Source organism: Anser cygnoides, chromosome 19 (assembly GCF_040182565.1).
Source record: "Anser cygnoides isolate HZ-2024a breed goose chromosome 19, Taihu_goose_T2T_genome, whole genome shotgun sequence".
In the NCBI taxonomy this organism is placed as follows: Eukaryota; Metazoa; Chordata; class Aves; order Anseriformes; family Anatidae; genus Anser; species Anser cygnoides.
Genome location: NC_089891.1, coordinates 1308949 through 1330193, shown reverse-complemented (window position 1 = coordinate 1330193; position 21245 = coordinate 1308949). Strand labels below are relative to the sequence as shown.

General features: G+C 46.2%; 1 protein-coding gene and 1 long non-coding RNA gene across 3 annotated transcripts in view; one reads left to right on the top strand and one right to left on the bottom strand.

Moving 5' to 3' along the window:
* SHISA6 (shisa family member 6) overlaps positions 1 to 9689 on the top strand; it is a 257507-nt gene extending 247818 nt beyond the window's left edge. For both annotated transcript variants that reach the window (XM_013199461.3, XM_066980305.1), the window contains one exon: positions 3405 to 9689. In XM_013199461.3, coding sequence (XP_013054915.3) covers positions 3405 to 3955 — 551 coding nt within the window. In that variant the 3' untranslated portion in view covers positions 3956 to 9689. The remainder of the gene's footprint in view (positions 1 to 3404) is intronic.
* Positions 9690 to 9723: 34 nt separating this feature from the next.
* LOC136786667 (uncharacterized) lies at positions 9724 to 20350 on the bottom strand. The gene is made up of 2 exons (XR_010825946.1): positions 20029 to 20350; positions 9724 to 18789 (listed from the first exon to the last, which is right to left on the bottom strand). It is a non-coding gene; the product is annotated as an uncharacterized lncRNA (long non-coding RNA).
* Between the last annotated feature and the right edge of the window lie 895 nt (positions 20351 to 21245).

The window sequence follows — 21245 nt, the reverse complement described above, 5'->3', positions numbered from 1 at the left end:
ACGCACCCAACCCCTCCTCAAACTCTGCTCTCCATCGCTGGTCCAGTACTGCTCACCTGGCACTACCTTTCCGAGACAGCAGCCTGTTAAATGTCTGCCTGGTGCCTGCTTAAGCCAGCTAGCATGGAGTTTGTGGTTTTGATTCCTCTGAGATGGAGATGTGAAGTTTGTCTGCACCTGAAAATGTTTCTGGAATAGCTGTGCCAACATCTACATGTGTCTCTCAGCAGCAAAGAAGGAGACAGCCTGCATGAGCCTCAGAACACCTTTAAAATGAAATCAGGTCCCTGAATGGGTTAGCCACTGCTAGCAAAAGGCCATGGAGACTTCTACACTGCTTACAGAGATGGAATATGGAAGGAAAGGATATTTTTTATGTTTCTAATTGGCTTTTTTTTTTTTTTTAGAGTGTAGACCATGCTGCATTTTTTACCTAAATTAGCAAGGAACAACTTTGAACTACTTTTAATCAGCTGGTTCTGCCACCTCACTAGCAGAATCAAACTGCTGCAAACGTCACTTAAACCAGTTTAGCTCCTGCTGGCAATTACCACAGCCAGGTGTGAGCATCCAAGCACATCTCCATGTGGGATGTTCTCTGCTTTAATTACATCTATTTAGAGTCACTTGGGCAAATCTAGCAGCAGTTCTCTCTTCCAGAGCAGAGGCCAAGTGCCAGAGTGCTAATTGCTCAGCTCCTACTCTGCAACCAGCCTTACACATCATTATCAAGTCCGTGCACATTAAGTGTGTGCAAGTCTACCTATGGCCACATGATAGAAAACAAATGTCTAAAATTCCTGTGGCCATATCAAAATTCCCCGGTCCTTCTCAGGCTTCCTAGAAGGTAATTTTGAAGGCACAAGGCATTTGATTCCAGGGGAGCTGCTGTCTGACATTTGCAACAAGATTCCTCCAATAAGTTTTTGATTGCAAAAAGCGACTCATTTCTACAATATATACTCCAGTGAGCAAAGCTTATTCATGGCAAGCATGCCAACAGAGGAGCGCTCTGGGTAATCTTCATACCCTGGCAATGAATAGGCTGTAAAGAAGAGCTTGACTGAAATGATGGTGCTAATAGGGCATGCACTTCAGCACACACATTCTCAGTTCGTATTTTTGGATGCTGAGATAAGACCAGCCATTCTCTTCACGGATCTTCTAGGGTATTTGGACTATTTGCAGAAACATGAGTAACAGCAGCCAGGCGGCATCAAAGAGAGCACTGAGCATGTGGGATAGGAAAAGTGGAGACCAGTGCATGAGAGCATCCAGCACAGGCTGCTTAAAGCACTCTGAGTTCCTCCTGAAGAGCTCAAGACACCAATTTTAAACTATTCTCTTGTGAGCTAACTTCTGGGGTGTTGTCAACACTCAATCTTGTATCATAAGACATTGGCATTTCCTCAGATAACTCTGCCTCATGGGACAGCCAGCCAATTCCTCATCCAATGTGATGTCTAAAACCTATAGATCTATGTCTGTGTCAGAGTAAACAAGGAATTTCCTCACCAAATTTCTATTTAACTACTAGGTATGTTGAATGTCTACATAGACTGTAAGCGTTTGAGGACACGGTCTGGACCCACCATCCCATGAGAGCCATGTCTCAGGACAAGGTGCTGTCCCATGAGAGGATCATCTACTTCACACACCCCATGGTTGCCTAGACTGTCCTGCAGCAGAGCTTTGCAATTTTTATCACCTGAGCATCCTCAGAAATGCCACACGTAATTTTTTCCTCCTCCTCCATCTGATACTTTCCCAGCTTACATCACCTACATCAATGGAGTGAAATACTGAAGCTGAGAAAAGGGGTTCTTTTTTATTATCTTTATGATGTATCTTTATTGTATTTATCTTATAGGCAAAAGACTTTGCAAAGGAATTTTATGACCGGTCCCAGGAACTGTGTGTGGCCTATAGGAGATGAGGTCTTTGCCCATCAACACTTGGCTCGAGATTGATAAGGAAAGGGCATATTGGATGATGTGTGTTCTCAATTCTGTAGTCCCTGTGATACGCAGCTCCCATTAGGTCACTCTGCAAGAGACCTTGCTCTCTCTGTAAGGTGGAGAATTTCACTTTACCTTTGTGTGGGGAAGCCCCTTCCTGCACGCCAGCTGGGGTTTTGTTGTCTTCTCTAAGGAGAGGAAGGCTGCCTGCCACATGCCTGGCATGAGTCTCACTCTGGGGTTTCCTGAAGTCCCTGATAAGACAGAAAGGATGGGAGATGGACACATCAAGGAAATATCTTAGAAAAAGAAATGGAGTAGAAAGGCACATACAGATTCTGAGCACAGGGCATTAAACACACCTCCATCCCCCAGCCCATGGAGGCCAGTGTGGGGCTTTTTCACTTAATGACAGTGTACGTCTGGTAAGGGACTGGTGCTCTGTGCTTTACACCTCTGCAGTCACAGGCACATCGTAGCAGTCCACAAGCTGCACTGGCTTTGAAGCCCAGCGACTGTTGATTAATCTTATATATCTTATATGCTTATGGCATATGAACATCAATTAGTTTTACCAGAAAGTTGGGTTGTTTTTTTTTTTTTTTCTTCATCTTCAAATTGCAAGTTGCTTGAGTCAGGTCATTCCGTCTGCTCTGGGATTAAAGTGGTATGTTGGGAAGTATCTGCAACAGATGACATCCTCGTATGTTTGAAATCCAAAAAGATGATGCTGTGTGTCTGTGTCTGTGTGCTGAGTTCCTGAGTAACAAACAGATAGTTTAAGACAGAGAAGAAGCAAAATGAGCAAGAAACTTTCCATGAGATAAATTCTACAATATCAGACAAAATATCTGGAAAACTGGAAAATAAAATCTCAGACAGATGATTCAATGTCTCAGAGAGAGCCCACCACAGCTACTTTTTTATAATTAAAAACAGACATTTAAAATGAGACGACATCACTTAGGGATGCCACAGCACATCTACATCTGAGGCCAGAAATGAGGCATGGATTTCCCCAAATGGGGAACTTGGCTGCCCCAGCTCACCTTCCCTATGCTTCCTTTGTATTGCGAAGGTGATGTTGGATAACTTCACCATGACTTGCTGTTTGTGTAAATCGTGTGGTACCATGGTCTGTACTCAGCAGCGCATGGAGTCTGTTGTGTCATGGTGCAGGAAGGTGTGATGCATCACACAGGGAATTGCATCTGTCTCCATGCAATTGGAGCTGTCTCTGTCTGCCATAAGCCCATGGCCACACAACCCATGCAGGGCTGGTGCCTCTCCAACAGGCAGCACCCTGATGTGGATGTCCATGCTCAGGTCCAGCTGCTGGAGACAGTCCTCAGGTGTCATTAGGAGGCTTCTCCATGGCTGTGTGAAGCACACAGCCTGTGGGACATGGCTCTGACATTTCTAACTGTTCCCTTTCTTTTCCCACAGCTGACAAAGAGGCTGATGAGTATTACATGAGGAGGAGACACCTGCCTGACCTGGCAGCCCGGGGCACACTCCCTATCAACGTCATCAAAATGTCTCAGCAGACCAACCACAGGGAGAGGCCCCGCCGTCCCATCAGGGCCATGTCCCAGGACAGGGTGCTGTCCCCTGAGAGGATCATGCCCGAGGAGTTTAGCATGTCCTATGAACGGATCCTCTCAGACGAACAGCTTCTGTCCGCGGAGCGCCTCCACTCCCAAGACCCCCTCCTCTCCCCGGAGCGGTCGGGATACCCCGAGCAGTCGATGTCGCGGGCATTGTCACACACAGACGTCTTCGTTTCCACACCTGTCTTGGATCGCTACAGGATGACAAAAATGCACTCCCATCCCAGTGCCTCAAATAACTTGTACAATACCTTAGGTATGAACCCAACTTCCGCCAAGCGCCAAGCATTTGCCTCCCGACGGCACAACACGGTAGAACAACTGCATTATATTCCAGGACACCACCATCACTACCGCACAGCGAGCAAAACAGAGGTGACTGTTTGATATCATGACCTCGAGCATTGTAGATATTCAGTAAGGACCGGGGTGGCCACCGCACCCCATACTGCAGTGGCCTTATAGGCCAAGATAACCTCTAATAACTCAGTGTCTGAAAAGACTTCTCTGACAGTCCCACCCACATTGTTGTTTTTAAAGCCACCCCTGCATTGATGACATAAGGAGAACCCAACCAAACTGAAGTTAGTGAGGGATAATGGAGGAAATTTCCTGACATGCATCAGTTTCTGTCAAAGAAAGCCATAGTAGTAGATGGCTCCTTTCAAGGGCTCACCTGCTTTATCTGATTATTTTTATCAATTTAGGACTTTTCAATTGCTACAAGCAGAACCAGTCTCACGCAGCCTGTGACGGGGAGGAGAAAATGCAGCACCCCATCCTGGCAGGAAGGGGCCCTGTTCTCATCCCTCATGCCAGCCATCATGGTTGACCTTTCAGTAGCAAGTAGGTAAGCTTCTGGCTGCTGGGGGTCACCTCCAGACAGCTTGGTATCAGCCAGCACCCATCCATCTGGTCTTCCTCACCCTTGGAGCAAATTCAAGGGAAGACTTTGCTAGGGGACTGGCAGATCTAGGTACGAGAATAGCCTGGCTGAGAAATAACAATTTAGTTTATATTAAATATACTCATAAGATAAAAATATACTAGTGCCTACAAATCGCCTGCTCTCTCAGTGTAGGAAGTAGTGGGGTTGATGTGTTCAATAAGCACAAATATACTGAAATGCTTGTTAGACCCTTTCTCCACTCATTCTAGTATCTCGGTGTCTCCAACGTGTAAATAGGAAGGGGGAACAGGTTCTCTCTTCCTTCAGCTTCTTGCCACTGCTGAGCCTACAGCACCAGAATTTGTTCAGCTTCACGCTGCTGACCTGTACTGGGGGAAGCCCTGACTCCACGAAAACTCCTGCCAGGAAAGGCTATTATGGTTTTCAGTGAGCCTGGGTTTCTCAACAAGAGTTTCTTTTCCTGACAGTATTTTCCACTGGCCCAGTTCCCCTGTTTCTAGACATATTTCCTCCTCTCAGTTGCAACCTAGAACTCTGTATGTAGCAAATCTCTTTCTATCCCTTAGCAGAAACACAAAGCTGAGGGTGTCTGTCTACCGAAAAGCAGGCCGGTAATTTTCTGTGATTGTCTTACTAGGTAATGGCCCAGAAAAGAAACCTTCCAAATTCCAATTCCACTGAGTCCCAATCCTAGCCATGCAGACAGTTACATTTCATGCATATAAATTATATATCCAGCATAATTATAATAAATGGGCATGTTGTATATCTGATATAATGGTAATTAGATACTGTATATTTGTAAAATCTTTAAAAAATAGACTCATGGGTCCAGAATTTGTGAGGGTTTTATCTCTGGCTTTCTAGACAGCTTGAGATCTGATTTATTTATTTATTTATTTATTTATTTATTTATTTATTTTCTTCTCATTTTTTGCTCCTATCAAATTCTGTGGAACCAACTCACACTAGAACGCACTTCTTTGGCCAGGAAAGGATCTCAGAGGTTCTGAAGGCCCCCCAGACCCAGTGCTGTAACTGCAGTAGTGCCGGACACTATCCAACACTCGCTGTCCTTGGTGTGAACTCAAAGCACCACCACATGTACCACACGCACAAACCCCCACACCCAACCCAAATGACAGGCATGCTCCCTCCTCAGGGTGAAAAGATGACTGACTTTAAGTTGCAAACACGTTCCCATATGGTACTTTTCACATCCTACTTACCCACATTCTCCCACTTGACTCTTTACTAAACTCCATTTAAATTAGCTCTGTTCTCCTCCCCTCAAATACCTCCCACATCCTGGCCTTAATGCTGTTCCCAGCTCAATACTACATACAAGGATTGTGGGTTGTTGTGAATTTGACGCTCACGTGGCAGCTGATGATGGAGCACCTGGTTCTCCTGGTGCAGGGTAGGCAGGAGGAGCATGCTGTCTACTCCAGGTGGAATTTAGAGAGGCCACAGAGGGGGAGCCAAGCTGACTTTCACTGTGCTGCCGTTTTCAAAAGGGATCCGAGGCCCTTCTCTTTCCCACACCTTCCTGGGGTTGCTGCTCCTAGTTCATGGACTTTCTTCTGCCCCACCTGATGGAGACTGTGTTCAGAATAGAATCCATCTGAGAGAAGCACTGGGGCTTTGTTTGACGGAAACTGAGTTGGGAAGGAACAAATAAGTGTCTCCATGGTCCAGATGGTCAATAACGTGCAGCCTTGGGCAAAACTGTTCTGGGCAACAGACAAAATTGTCTATGGATCAGGGTAGAAGGTCAATAGCATGGGAGGGACAAGAGAGAAAAGGCTCACACCTCATCTCCTGACCTTTCCTTTGATGGACACTCCTCTCCCCTACTTCCTTCAAGCTCCTCAGCTCAGTCACTGGGTATTTCTTCACAGAATGCAAATCCCTGTGAAAACATTGCCCTTGGTGATTTTCCTGCAGTGTGAAATTCGTGACTGATTTGAAGAAAAAAATGCACATGGCTGATGGGGAGGCAGTCCCTGCTGAGATTCTGGGGCCTTTCCAGTCATTTTTGGGCCAGACAAAGCCAGGGTCTTCTCTGCAAGCAGGGAAATGTGAACACTGTGGGAGAGGAGAGTCCAATCTAAGCTCTCCAGGAGCTGAGGTGGCAGGGCCAGAGGAGCAGAGTGACCATGTGAGGCCACGGGTAGGTGAACACTCCTCTCTTTCCACTTCCATAGCTGTATGTCTCAAGCTCTAGTCCTTGTCTAAATGTTCAGTTTGTGAGCTAAGAAGCTGCTGGACCAGATGCAAATACGGAAAATTTTCACTCAAGTAGCCCGTGCAGATGCTATGCTGTGCTCCAGGCCATTTGACCTCAGAGCCTTCTCTTATTCTGACCAACATCACAGGCCCTCTGATAACTTTTCCTATCAGGCAATAATCCTCCAAAGAAATCTTGGCCCTGTTTCCTCACCTCTTCCACCCACACAACAGTTTCAAGCAGATGTGTCCCATGAGAACCATAAAAAAGCATTTATAGGCCAAATCTCTTCAGGGACTCTGTCACCACCACGCAAAATTTTCAGCAATTTCTTTGAGAAGGCACCATGGCCTGGATGGCTGCAATTTGTTTCTGGGCACTGTGTGTTCCCATGGCTTGACCTGTGTGCTGGAATGTATTGCTATCTAGAGGTGTAGCATTTTAGCACACAGAGGTGTTCTTACATCATTTTTAACTTATTCCTCATTGTGACAGTTTGTCGCTGAAAGGACCCTTGGGCCAGGACTGGAAGTCAAGGTCCACAGTCTAGTCCCTAGCACTTCTGTTTTCTGTAGTCAACACGTGATGATAACAGCAACACTTCCCTATTCCGCAGAGACATTATGAGGGTTCATTCCATAATGTCTATGAAGTGCTTTGAGACCCTCTCACAACAGACACTGTAGAAGAGCAAAGCGTTTTTATTATTGTTTTTCACCATTGTCCTGCCACATCATGTCTGATGTGTTGCAATCCAGTGTCTACCTGGAAAGAGAGTGCTGGGTAGGGGGATGCAGCTCCCCAGACTTCCCACTGCTTTCCTTCTGGTCATGGTCCCACTGGCAGGCAGCAGCTCTTAAGGATGCTGTTACCTGCACTGTGACTTTTCCGCTTTCTTCTCCTCTTGTCTGAGTCACCATCTCATTCTGCACTCAGGAGGAAAGCAGCAAGCAGTCACATTCCTCTGTACAGTAAAATATAATCTGCCTTGATTAACCTAATATACTATGAAGAATTGATCTGTCTTTTTCTCCAACTCACAGGTGGAAACACACATCTGTGGAGCATCCAGTTCCCAGAGTGCATGTGCAGGGACTGGGGGAGGGTGATGTAGAAAAGTTTATATTATTTCCTACAAACTCATAATTATTTGCATTCCCCAAGCAGCAACACCTAATAGTGAGCTGCACTGGGTTTTATACAATTATCTCATTAATACAGATACACGTATGTATATGTGTATACATATAAATACGCATATATATATACATATACAAACTGTAAAATGCAGTCATCAGGTTCCAAATGACCCTGTACCAATTTAAGCTTCCAAAATTTATTGACTCAGTCTTTGAAATGTGGAAAACTATTTTTAATGAACCATGCAGATCACCACATGGAACAGAAATTTTGTCGTAAAAGACTTCTAATGACAGTGAATTGTGTTTTAAGGAAAAATGAAATATTTTTCAATGTTTTAATGTTCCTTTTATAAACAATGCTCTGTTACTTGGGGATGGGGGTGGGTGGGTGGGTGGAAGAAACAATTACTTGGAAATAAGCCCTCCTTTCCTGGCCTAGATTTAATTTCTGCTTACTGTTTTGCTAACCTGGCCGGCTGCAAAGCTAATCCCATGCATCTGGGCTTCCTGCATGTGTATTTCTGTTCTTGTGTCTATCAGAAGCTTTCCCACCAGAAGTCTGCAAGAGCCTGGCATCAAGTTTTTTGTAAGAGATAGGTAGTTCCTGGTAGCTGGGAAGATTTCTTCATCTTCTTCCACAACAAACAAAACCATCGTGAAACAGGGTAACTTTAATTGTATTTGAAGTAAGTGTTCTAATTTGTGATCAATTTGCCATCTGCAGTTCATGTGATGGAGAAGTAGCTTGTCTTAGGTTTGTTTCAAATTTAGTGCTTGGTCCAGAAGGAGGGACTCTGCTGAAATATATTTAACACATACAGATTTCATGATCAGGTGTATTTCAGTTGAGTAAAAGTTAGTAAGGGGAAATATGTGAGAAGGGGGCTTAAATATTTTCATAAAATGTGTTGTTAGCAATAAGCCTGTGCTGGGGTTGTTTCTTAGAGAACAACCGCTTCCGTGTTGTGTGTCCATAAGTGGATGGTAGAAGGTGTCGTTCCCAGCCTCTCTTAGCTGGTTCAAGGCTGCAAGAAGGGGCTCACCGAGCCCAAATCCCAGCTGGGAAAACCAACCTACGCTTCACCTGCTGGGGGCAAGGGGAGAGTCAGACCCATGCTGTGAACATGTGGGAATAAATCTGGAAGCGAAATCTCAGCAGCGAGCGAGGCGACGTCCTGCGTCTCCACCACGACCCGTGACGTACAGGAGGTCTCCGCCGGAGGAGACGCGCGTCGCCCCATCCCCACCCTCCGCCCATGTGCTTCGTATCCACTCCCAGCCTTCCATCTGTACACCTGCTAGACATTTTTGTAGCAAGAATTTCTTGGCTCTGAGAAAGACACTTCTTACTGTAATATTTTTAGTTTGGGGGACAATATTTCCTAAGAGGGGTTAAGTGGATATTTTTGTGCTTTAGCCCAGTTTATGGATTCCATGTTTATTATACAGTAGTACTGAAGAGGAAGTACATTTGTATCTGTAACTTTGCACAGACTCTTGGTTAACCATTAAACAAGCTTCAAGATGAGCAGTATTTGACTGTTTTTCTCCGTATTATTCTTGTTGTTATACTTACCTGTAAAAGCACATTCTGTATGTACTGTAAACAAAAATATTATCAGTTTAGTAAAATTTAGAGTCTTAAGGATTTTTCCACTTTTGTCAGTAACAAATATTTATGGATTCAAAAATAAAGGCAATTTCAACATATAAATTGTTTCCTTTTTGATATCTATTGGGGAAAAATAAAAGGCCATTTTCTTGGCAGCCTTCCCAACCTTTGTAACCAGCGTTTGAAAGGTAGATATCTTTATTTCTGTGTGTACTTAAATAGCATCTATTAAAACAAAAGCTACAAGGTCTGGAAGAGTCATTATTTTTATGTATTTATTTATTGCATTTCATCATTATGCCAAGAAATAGCAGAGTGAAGAAGCAAGACATTATTACATGTTGTAAAATTTTGTCGCTCAAGCCTATAAGATTTTATTTTAAAATTGGCCTCCTTTAATTTTACATTGGCAAGCCGTGATTCACTATCCATCTAAAAGGCTGTACTGCAAAGTCAGTGAAATGTCCCATAGCACTGGAGGCTTCAAAGAGGGCGTTGCTTTTACTCTTGGCAGCTTGGCACATGCAGGAGTTTCTTCATCATTCATCCAGGGTGCGAGCAGTGTCAATGAATCCAGACTGTGCTCCTCGCTAAACATCCCTCATCATAGAGGGGTGACAACAACTACCATGGGCGGGCAACTGCACTTTCACCTCTGCCAGCTCTGAGTTTGGGGTTTCTGGAAAACATGGCAGTGTTTATCTCTTGCCTTTTTTTTTTTTTTTTTTTTGAGGAAATGTCAGATTTTGTGTTTTAATTTTAATATTCATTTGCCTTGAGCATTATGCAAAGTGGTTATATATTAAAAAAAAAAAAAAAGTGATATCTGGTAATTGGGAAGGATTGCTGGAAGTGGAAATTGTTGAGGCACTAGAAGGCTTTCACAGCACCCCACTGAGATGGGCTGAAGGAGGGCAGGAACCTCAGTGGGGCTTCCCTCCCAGCACAGAGCCCCGACAGCCTGTCCCCATGCTGCCAGGCTCTGGGAGAAGCTCTCCTCATCTGCTGGTGCCACATTGCCCCTGTCCCTTCTCTCCTACCTTGCAGCTATTATGGGCCAAGGCATGAAGCTCCAAAGGGTGATGAGCCCCAGGGGTCCTTCCCCACCACCTCCTCAGTATGGTGCAGAGGTTACCCCATCACCACCCCTCACCTGCCAAGCTCCTCCTCGGGCTTTCCCCATTGCTTTCTGTTCCTTTGCTGCTCTGCTTAAACAGATTAAATAAGGTTTGGGCTGTAACACACCACTACCCTCAAGAGAAGACAAGCATTTCCCAGGGTAGGTCTGGTGGGAAGATGGGGCCTCTTTCTGCCCCTCTGGCTGGGATTGTGCTGGGGGTCTCCTGTCTCCACAAAAGCAGAGCTCAAAGTCAGCAAAGCATAATCAGCACTTCCTAAGAAACACACAAACCCAGCAGAGTTAATTAAAAAGCGTTTTAAAGGGAGAAGTTTCATTTTGCCTGGCGGTTCTATTCATAATTACCCAATCCTTTGTAGTACTAATAAGTGGGGAGGGAGCAATGGGGAATTAGCTAATTTCTCCACTTCCCATAAAAGGTATTGAAGAGAACAGCAGGATTTATGGCATTGAGAACCAATGATGACTGAGATGAAGCTGGAGCCAATTCTTGCCTCAAAGGACAATAAATCCTGCTGTTTCCAATTCCTGTAATAATTGATTTCAGTTCTATGGTGAGGACCTTAAGCTCTGATATCCAGCCCTCATTCAAGCTGTCTTCGCTGGCCCCACTAGGTGATCTCCACAGGATCCCTGTTGGTGGTCAGAGGGGCATCTCCAGGGGCATGGGCAACCTGGCAGGATCCCAGATGAGGTCTCTGCCAGACAGTTCTTGCCACACAGGGTCTGATTTCACATGTGCGACTGGAGGGACTCTGATGGATGGCATGGAAAGTGTCTGGCCTGCCCCAGTGCAGGCCATCGCAGCCTACCCTGTCCCGGGTCACTCGGCAGGGTCCTCCTGGGCTGTGTGGTGGGAGGCAGTGGTCCCTGCCCTCAGCGGGCACACACCCACGTACACAGCCAGGGTGTGGCACAATTCACTCCCACACTCTGTGGGTGAAGGTGTGGTGATGAAGGCCCCACCTTGTCTCTCTGGAGATCAGTGCACAGAGGAGAGTTGGCAGGGCAGGGGCGTGCTGAGCAGGTGTCCTCACTGAGGACTGAGGCAGTGGAGCACAGAAAGAGCAAGACCAGCCATGGGCAGAGAAACAAAACAAACAAAAGGCCTTTACCTGGTAGGCCTTGTGGATGGGCATGATGGCATTGTGGGGTTACCTGGGGAACAACAGGGTTGGATTTTGCCAGCAGTCTCTTCTATGTGGTGGAGATGGCTTAGTCACAGGTCAGTTCAACAGCAAGGCCGTGATGCCACCTCCTCGTGTGGCTGTTGGCACAGAGCACAGCCAGGGCTGCAGGGAATTAAAACACTCAACAACAAAACAGCAACCTGTCCCTCTGGGGAGGGTAAGATCCAGAGCCAGAACGGACAGGGCTCTGTCCTCTCCTTGAAGGGGAAAATACAGAAATGTTGCTGGGAACCCACAAAGGTGGTGGAGTAGTCTGATGGAGGACAAGAGTCCGGGTGGGAGGAATGGCCAGCCCAATAAGCCTCATCTTCCCAGTAGCTATCCCACCACCCCTGGCTACAGCACAACAGATGTGGATGTTTCCCAAAACCTAAGGATTAGCCCTGCTCTCAGTTGCCTTGTAAAGACATTGAAAACAGATGACAAATTAAAGGACTGCAGGATAATTAACACCTGTCAGCATGGGTCTGAGAAAATAGATCTTGTCAAAGAAACTTGAAATCATTTTCTAATATTATTAAAATTTGGTCTGTCAAGGATGCAATACGCTTAGTTTTTCCTACAGTATTGGATCATGTGCTACTTGACAATCTGATTAAGATTTTATCACTGCACATTATTGAGAAAGCTGATGTTAAATGGGTGCAGCAGCAGGGATCTGGCAGATCTCAGATTGGGCTTCAGTGGGTTTTACCCTCTGAAGAGTTGTTGCAAGTGGCATTTGGCAGAACTTAGCATAAGACCATATACTGTTCAACACTGAGCTCAGCAACCCAGAAATAAAGATAAAATCATTGCTGCTAAAAGTTGCAAGAGACACAGAGGGGTTTGGAAGCAAAGATCAACAAAAGTGGAAAGTTCTGATGCAAGAGTATTCTGAGTCCTTTGAACAAAAAGTGCCAGAATACAGTAAAAGAAATCAGCCCTCCAGGAACTGGAGCAGGGCTCCTGGGACGGATACAGATGTCTTAGTGGAGAAGCAGTCCAACTCAAAACTGAACAGGGGAAATGCTCTTCAGCGAGGTTTTTACAAAGATCAGCATTTTACTTCATAGCAAGAGGCTGAGAGGTGACTTGATCACTAAGTGAAAACATTTTTAGGGAGTGAAAATTGTAAGATATTAAGGAGCTCTTTAATCCAGCATCAGAAGAATCAGCTGGTGAGACCTGAAGCCAGACAGACTATCACTGTAACAAATTAACAAGGAAAGTGAAGTTTCTAAGTATGGATGATTTCAAAAACTGAGTTTTTTGTTTTCTGAAAAGCAAGTCTGCTTCAGCAACCCCAAGTTCCTTGGTTGGGTGCTGGGTATAGTTGTTGATTATAAGGCATTGAGACCAGATGGGTGATGTTTCTTGATGTAATAAATGCTATGTGGCTGCTAAGACTTATTGCTTCAGTAATTCTTTGAACAAGATATCACCTTTCTCTCAGCTATTTTCATAGACAAAACCCACAATTTCGTGAGCACTTCTATGAGTTGAAGTTCACTTCAAGCCTGGATGTGCTTTCTGCCCACGAAGGAGGGATCTGTTTCCACAGGGCATTTCCTCCCAGGCACTAGCGCGCTTACAGGCGTTTAATAATGAATGGAGGTTTGCAAGAGCCTCCAGGAGCATTATCATTCTCTGCAGAGCAGAGAGGACATCAGAAGGAGAGACCTTCGGAAGTGACTCACCCCAGTCACACAGTGAGTCAGGAGCAGCCTGGGAATACGCCCCAGTGCCCCATCTCCCTCCTTGTCAAAATGCCAGGTAGCAGCTCTTCCCTTCTGCCTCGAGCTTTTGGGAAGCACTTTTTGTTTATTTTAATTTGAACTTCAGGCTGCTGACAGAGTTCTGCATCTGCCAAAAAAGCAGTGCTCTTCAGTTCAGTTCAGTTGCTGTAGGAGAGGGACATCCATCAGGGGACGGAGGACAGGTCTGGATGATTTGCAGCACATGTCCATTTCAATACCCACGCATGGCCAGGAAGTCCTTTTTGCTCACCTTCTTGGTGTCTCTCTTTGCTTGCCACAAGACTGCATCAGGGTAGAAATCATCTCAGGGATGACTAAATCGTCTTTCAGAACATTTAGTGCCAAACTGCTGCCTCAGAACTCTTTAGGAGCCAGATCTGCTCAGAGATTTTGTAGGGTTTATACGTTGGACTGAGGTGCCTGCTGTGATCAAAACTGCTTGGCTGCAACAAAGCTCAGGAGCTACCTCAGTCTTTTCAGACCAGGATTCATCTAACCCTGATGCAGTAACTGAAAGATGTCCTAGTGCAAGGTAAAAGAGTTGCCTAATACCAGTTGCCCTTTGGGCTGCCCAAAAAGGGATTACTTTGGATTGAAGAATTTATTTTTTAGCTTATTTAAGAAGTGAGCACCTGCTGCATTGCTCAGATTTCCACCAGCAAAGTTCCCCAGACAGCACACTCTTGCTGAGTGCTTTACCCAGGCCCTCCAGATCCCAAAGAATCCCCCAGCAAGGTGTGGTTTTTCTCCTACTCCTCATGCCACCTCTGTTCCATCAAACTGCCCCCAAACCACTGGGACTCAGGTTAGCTAACCCTTACCAGTGACTTCACCTATCTTCTGTGTTAGTGGCAGCATTAAGAGACCAAAGGAGCCTGGGAGAAGAGCTGTTGTAGGAACAGCACGGACTTATTTGGCCACCTTCAGTCTTTGCAACACCTGGCACCACTGGCAGTGATCAAGCACATGGGAGCACTCAGCTCAGCCAGAACTTTGGGATTTTCAGGCTCAACTCTGTGCTGAGAAGTCAGGAGAATCTGTGCTGCCGCAGTATCTGTGCTGTCACAGCTAGCAGAGCTCCATCTGGGAAGTCCCCCACAGAGACATGTATTGCACAGAGGTTTCTATTCTATGCTCTAGTGGGAAATGGAGGAAGAATAACTGGGCTGAGGACTTTGATAAATCAAGTCACTCAAGGAAAAAAAAATGCAGATAACTAGGAGAAGCTGCTTGCAGCACTCCTAAATCATCTTCCATGCCTGTGTTTTGTTCCTTGCATGCAACTAGAGACTGACTTAGCCCAACAGGGAGCTCACAGTGGAGCATGCAAGCAGGGAAACACGCACTGCCGTGTTTATGAAGTGTTTGCTTTAGTGGTCAAGAGAGGAGGGAGAAACCTGTCCGTGCAGGGCAGGTCTGTCACTGGCCAAATACATGTGAGCAGGCACAGGGAGGAGATGCACTGCCAGCAGCTCAGTGTCCACACAGAACCACAGCAAGCAGCACCATGGCAAGATGCTACTTAGTGGAAAGAAATAATCCTTTTTACTCCTGCTCTGCCTTGAAAAAATAGTTCTGAAGACAAATCATTCTCCTTCTCTCTGCCATCAGAACCTGTCAGCACCAAAGAAAACTTTGCTCAAAGACTTGAAAGCTTCTGCTATTGGCCAAAGCCCCTTGTGATCAGCTGAGATTCTGGTGCCTGAACTGTCCCTCTGCCCCATAGTCACTGGTCAGAGATGTCTTTGTCCTGGGTTTATGTGGCAAGGTTTTGGTAGCAGGGGCCTGCATGGGTGGCCTCTGTGGAGAAGAGTCCAGAAATTGCCCCATGTCAAATAAGAGGGCATAAATAATAATCGTTCATAGGACATAAATAATGTCCAGTCCAGGTCACAAGACATAAGTAATGGCCAGGTCATAGGACACAAGTAAGGTCCAGGTCCTGTGACTCTTTCTTTCACCACCAACCTGAACAGTGCTCTCTGATGGAAGAAATGCCATCCCTTGTTGTTTCCTTGCTCCCCGAGCAGCCTGGCGTTCACAGCAGACGAGACAAATTCCTAGTCCTGGTCCTGAGAGAGGGTGCCTTCTTCACTGCCCATGTTTCACATCCCCTACTCTCATTTCCAAGAGCCTTTTCAGTGGCATTCATCACCGGAATACATCAGGCTGTATAAAGGTAAGTTTATCTCCAGATACCCAGATGAAGGGCCAATGTTTTCCTCATTGTACAACGACTTAAGGCTTGGAAAGGTAATCGTAATTGTGTTGGTGCATTCTCAAGGGCCAGGTTTATAAAAGGAACTTGTTTGGGAAGATTTACCATCACAGAGCATCTTTGGGACATAAAGGAAGAGCCTCAGCTGCATTTATGAATTCCTGCGAATCAGGTACCGTCATGTCCGGAAAATGAGGCCCAAAATCAGTGCTGTCTTTTGTGCATGATTTCCTAGGCAGCACATGGAGACACAGGCACCAAACTTCCAGCCATTGACCAGCAACACTGCCCATGACCCCATCAGCCAGAAGCTCTTCCACACTCCATGCCCAAAACTCCTTCCAAATTTGATGTAGGGCTCTATGGGTAGTAGTGTCCCTTCAGCACCCAGCCCTGGCATGTCCCTGGAGAAGGTCTGTTCTGTGCAGTGCCTGAGATGGAACCACAAGAGAAAAGGAACCTGCAATCTGTAATGGACTGCACAGCTGTTTTTTTGTTGTTGTTGTTGCTGTTGTTGTTTTGCTTTGTTTTGTTTTGTTTTGTTTTGGGGGAGGGTGTGTTGGTATTTACTAATTGATTTAGGGTTTGACTTTGCATTTGGTGACAGGACATCTCATGCAAACTTGTGGAATTGCCTCGGGTTAGTTCTTTTTAATAAACACTCAGTAAAATACAATTCCAGCTTCATCTCCCAGGCCTCCTCTATCTTTCTCATGTCATCTTCCAGTTAGACACCCACCAACTCCTAGCAGCTTTACCCAACTCATCCCAGTTCCTCTCCTGTCCCAGTCCGAACACACTTCACTGCTTCCCTGTAAGACATCTTTCAGACACTGCTGAGCAATGTTATTTTTTTGTTTGTTTGTTTGTTTTTATGAAGGCATATAAAATCATCTGAATGTGAGTGAATTTTCATAGGAATAGGCATTCTTAGGCACTGGGGCTGTTTGGACAGACCCATTAGTTCCCACCCCCCAAAGTTCACACAGCTAAACATTTTCAAATAGCTTTCAGAATTTTGTCCAGGATTTTTTCAGTTTGATGCAGAATCTTTCCTAAAAAAATGTCACCCTGAGTAAAGTTTGCCAAAATTATAAACCTCTGGGAAGAGGGTCTCTTCCCCCCGGGACATGCTGAGCAGCCAGAACCACGTGCCTCCCACCAGCCCCGAATGCCATGATAGCATGCACACATTTTCACAGGGAGTGTGGCAGACAAAGCACTTACCAAAAGGAACTGAGGTAGTACCAAAACCTGTGATATCTCTGCTGCAAAATATAATCTAATTAGTAACAAAAAGTCCACATTACTTGCCCAGAAGCTATCCCTCTATCACGAAGCCATTGCTCTCTTCCAATTACTGTGTTGTCAATTATGATAACTTCTGCAAGAAGCCTTCTTGTTATAACATCCCCCTTTGATATGTGGCTGCTCTGCTCCATCTCCTTTGAAGCTCATTATTTTTATTAAGATTAATTTAGGATTAATTCTGGCTGTAATTCTCTAAAAGGAAAAATACGAGGCAGGTGGGCTGGTGCTAACCTGTTTTATTGTGCTCATGTCTGATTTCAGGTCAAGGCTGAAGGCAAATTCACTCCTGGCTTTGCACACTATGCAGTACAACCAAGGACTTAAGAAAAAGAGAAGTACAGTTCTCACAAAATTTTAACTGTGCCCTTTTTGAGTGTAGAGAGCAGTAGAAAAATAGTCCAAGCAGCAGGCTACCTAGAACAACCACTTTGGCATTATAGCCCCTTGTACAGTCTGCAAAGAAGGATGCATGAAAATTTATATCCTGTATTTGTGACAGGAGGTTGGATAGAACTCCAGATGCTTTATTATTCACAAGTCTCTATTTTAATATTTTGAGTAGAATATTATTTTTGTTTTGGCAGAGCTGTCCTTTAGATCAGCTGATGATGAGAATAGAAAAACCTCTGAAATACACCCAGCATTCATTTCTGAGCATTTTTCTTTTTGCCTGAATGGCTGAAAACCCTGCTCAGCTCATCCCTGTACTCCCTAGGAGGCTGATGGTGCTGCAATCCCCCAGTGCCTGTGGGAGGATTGAGAGGATGCCATACTGGACATGCAGAGAGACCAGTGAAAGCTCCTAAAAGCTCGGTAGCATTTCTTCAGGGACCTCTAGGCCATGGCTCAGCAGGGATTTGCAGCCTGTGTTCTTGAACAGATGGGCCCTGTGAGACCACGAACTGCAGACCTACCCCAGAGATCTGCTCTCAGCTCTGCCTGTTCAACCCGAAGCAGCCACAGCTCTCCCATTTTCTGCACGCCACTTGCAGCCAGGCCTATTTATGCCTTCATCACCTTCCCCTGGGGTGGGAACTACATATGATTCATTGCCAGTATTGCTGGACTTCGGGCAAAGAGAAGGAAACGCACCTGATTATGGGCAGAGGTCACCTTGCTTTCCATCTCCATGTCCCATCTCATCCTCAGCCAAAAAGTGAACTCACAGGCAGAGTTTATGTCTTTTTGAGCCAAAAGACAAATATTTCTTTCTGGAGATGTGCCCCATGGCCTCTGATCTAAGTGATAGGCGTCTGCCCATAGTGCAGTTCTGCAGACCCAGGTCTTTCATTATGTAGGGCTAACACACAAAGGAGGAGAAGGTCTCAGGGGACAGCTCTTAAAATGGACCAGGACAAATTCCTTTGCTCCTTCGTATGGATGGCCATTGGTTTCTCTTGCCAAAAACCAATGCCTCTTCACGAAAGCCTCGGGCTGGTGGCAGCTCCCCACAGCCTGCTGTCCACCCGTGGGAACCACCAGAAGGTAAGAGCTGCCAGCAGCAGGTACCCCTGCGCTCACCCTGCTGCAAAGCGCCCTCCTCCTGCAGCAGGAGATGCAGCAGCCCCCGTGCCTTGTCCTCGCTGTTCATATGAAGCCATTGACTCACCTCTTCCTATGTGTTTGGTGGCCTTGTCACAGTGTCATTGATGTCACCGGGCATGTTGCAGGTTGTTGGTGGTTATCCATGTTTTCTGTATGCAACTGGTGAGTCCGGGGTAATTGCTATGACTGATAGCAGGAGAGCATGTTAGTACTCATTAGAGACAAATTGAGCTGCCTGCTGTGAGCAAAATAAAGAGGCATTTACCCAGGCTTTCTTAGTGACTGTGTTTACACAGAAACATCCCCCTGTCTGTGGGATTGAAGAGATGCTCTTACCCGAGCCTCCAAAGACTGGGTGGCAAAAGGAGGACTGCATGGGGAGGCTGAACATGGGTGGTGTGGTATCCCTGTTCTGCCTGTGTTGGAGAAGCTCAGCCTGGGGAAATGCATAGTGTTAAATATGAAAGAATCAGCCAACCGTGCTGGAAAAGCTTTACCACAGGGGGAATCTGGCAGCCAGCTTGGATTCTGGTTTAATCTCCTCCACTCCCCCCAAGCTGGTGCTTGCTGGAACCAGGTTATGGCAGCTTGGTCACGTCTGCTCACCCTGTCCCTCCAGGCTGGGCTGTTTCTCTGTCCACAAACGACAGCCAGCTCAGTGCTACCTTTATCTGCAGGTGAGTGGATGGGAAGACGTGACACCTTTTCTTCAAATGGAGGGGGAGAGGAACCAAACATCTCAGGACACGGCTGAGTTCAGCAGCTCATCAGGCTGGACGTTTCCCATCTGCTTCCAGGGCAGGCAGTTGCTGCGGACTTTGCAAGGCAGAGGCTGGGCAGAGCCAGGGTCCTGCTTTGCTGCTTTCTGCCCTGCACACCAGCAGAGCTCCCGTCCCTCCGGCATGTGCCTGACTACTTGAAGAACAGGGAGGTTTGGGGAGCGCCTGCAGCCTGCAGCGTGCTGGCTGGGACTTGCCATTGATGGACTATGGTCAGGAGTGGCAACCGCTCATCCCCAAAGAATGCCAGGTTGTGTTGGACCTGCTGCCCTCTTTACTCGCCCAGTTATGAGCACTGAGGGTGCCAAATCATGATTTTCAACCATCCCTGTTAAAGTTTGAAGATATTCTTCCAAGGCAGCTAGCTAGCAGGTAATTAGACAGATCAAAGAGCTCAAGAAATGGATTTAGTCAAACGCTGGATTATGTGATTTAATCCGCCTTCCTCGTCACGTCTTTTTTCAAAGGTAAATTCAAATTAGCACCTGCTGGACAGCCTATTAGTCAATGTCCTGGCTCTAGTACATTGGAATTCAAAGGATTTCCATTTAAAAGGAGACAATTTCTCATTGTCTCAGGAGCAGGCAGCCACCTCCTTCGCTGTTAATTAACAAACCCACTATACAGCAACAACACGCAGTCATACCTGATTCAGGCTGGGACATCCTTCCTGCTGGGAAAACTTGCTAAAAACTTGATCAGTTTTAGAAAATAAGTCAGTGCACGTTCATCTCTATGAGCACAAAGCCTACAGGAAAGAAGTGGGGAGGATGTGTTACAGGATCATCTCCAAGTATTGTGAGACATGGTGATGACCAAGGTGGGGGAAAAGCTCTGGGAAAGCCACTGTCTCACCTTCTTCCAGCCTGCACCCCTCTCTGCTCTCCTTGTGGAATCAGATGCAAATCCCAGCTCAGGAACTGTACGGGTCAGTGGAGCTGGAAAAATGGTCCAGGAAAGGATCACACTCTCCACCCCTTGTCCTTTCCTCCAGCTGCTGCCACTGCAGCACGCCAGCCAGCTGTGGCTTGAGAAAAGGAGGCCCTTTGTGCTGACATGCTGGGAGGTGATGGGGCACTGGGGGGGACCACAGCGAGGGCTGCAGGGGGCTGCACGTCCTCCTGCACAAAGGGCACACCACAGCAGGGGCTGGCAGCAGTGGCTGCCCTGCTCCTCTGCAGTCACAGCTTTGAGTGAGCCGCCAGCTCCTCCGCTCTGCAAGACAAGGGCTGACAGCAGGCAGGATCAAACCCAATCCACTGGTTTTAAAGTCAATCAACACAGCCAAGATACAGCCTCCATTTCATATATAAACACACATATATATACTTAAAGGTAAGCTGGCCGGTGTGACTGCAGAGAGCTCTGGCTTGGCTTCACAGCTGATGCAGCCATGACCAAAGCTGATCCCAAAAGCCCCAGCACTGACCTGGATTTAGGGTTCGAAGCAGCACCGCAGCTCCACGTGGCTCAGCAGCAAGACAGCTAACACTGCTCTTAGATATAGGAACAGAGGAGAGGGCTGGGGCAGGGAGGTGACTTTGGCTTCTGGGGATGACTATGCTGAGGCCAGCCACACACATTAGAGGAATGATAAAAAGTGAGAGAGTGCAAAAAAAGAGCCATAAAATGTTCTGAGGACAGGAGAGGACACTTTGAAGTGAAGGGTTTAAAAGCTTGATCTGTTTAGCTAATTGAAGAGAGACTTGAAAGGCAATGTGCTCGCAACAAATAAGTAACTTAATGAGGAAAAACATCAAGTTCTGAAAGGCTCTGCAATAAACTGGGAAACACAACAGGACTGATATCTGGGAGCTGAAGCCAGGCATAGACCGACTGGAAATAAAAGGTGCAGATTTTACC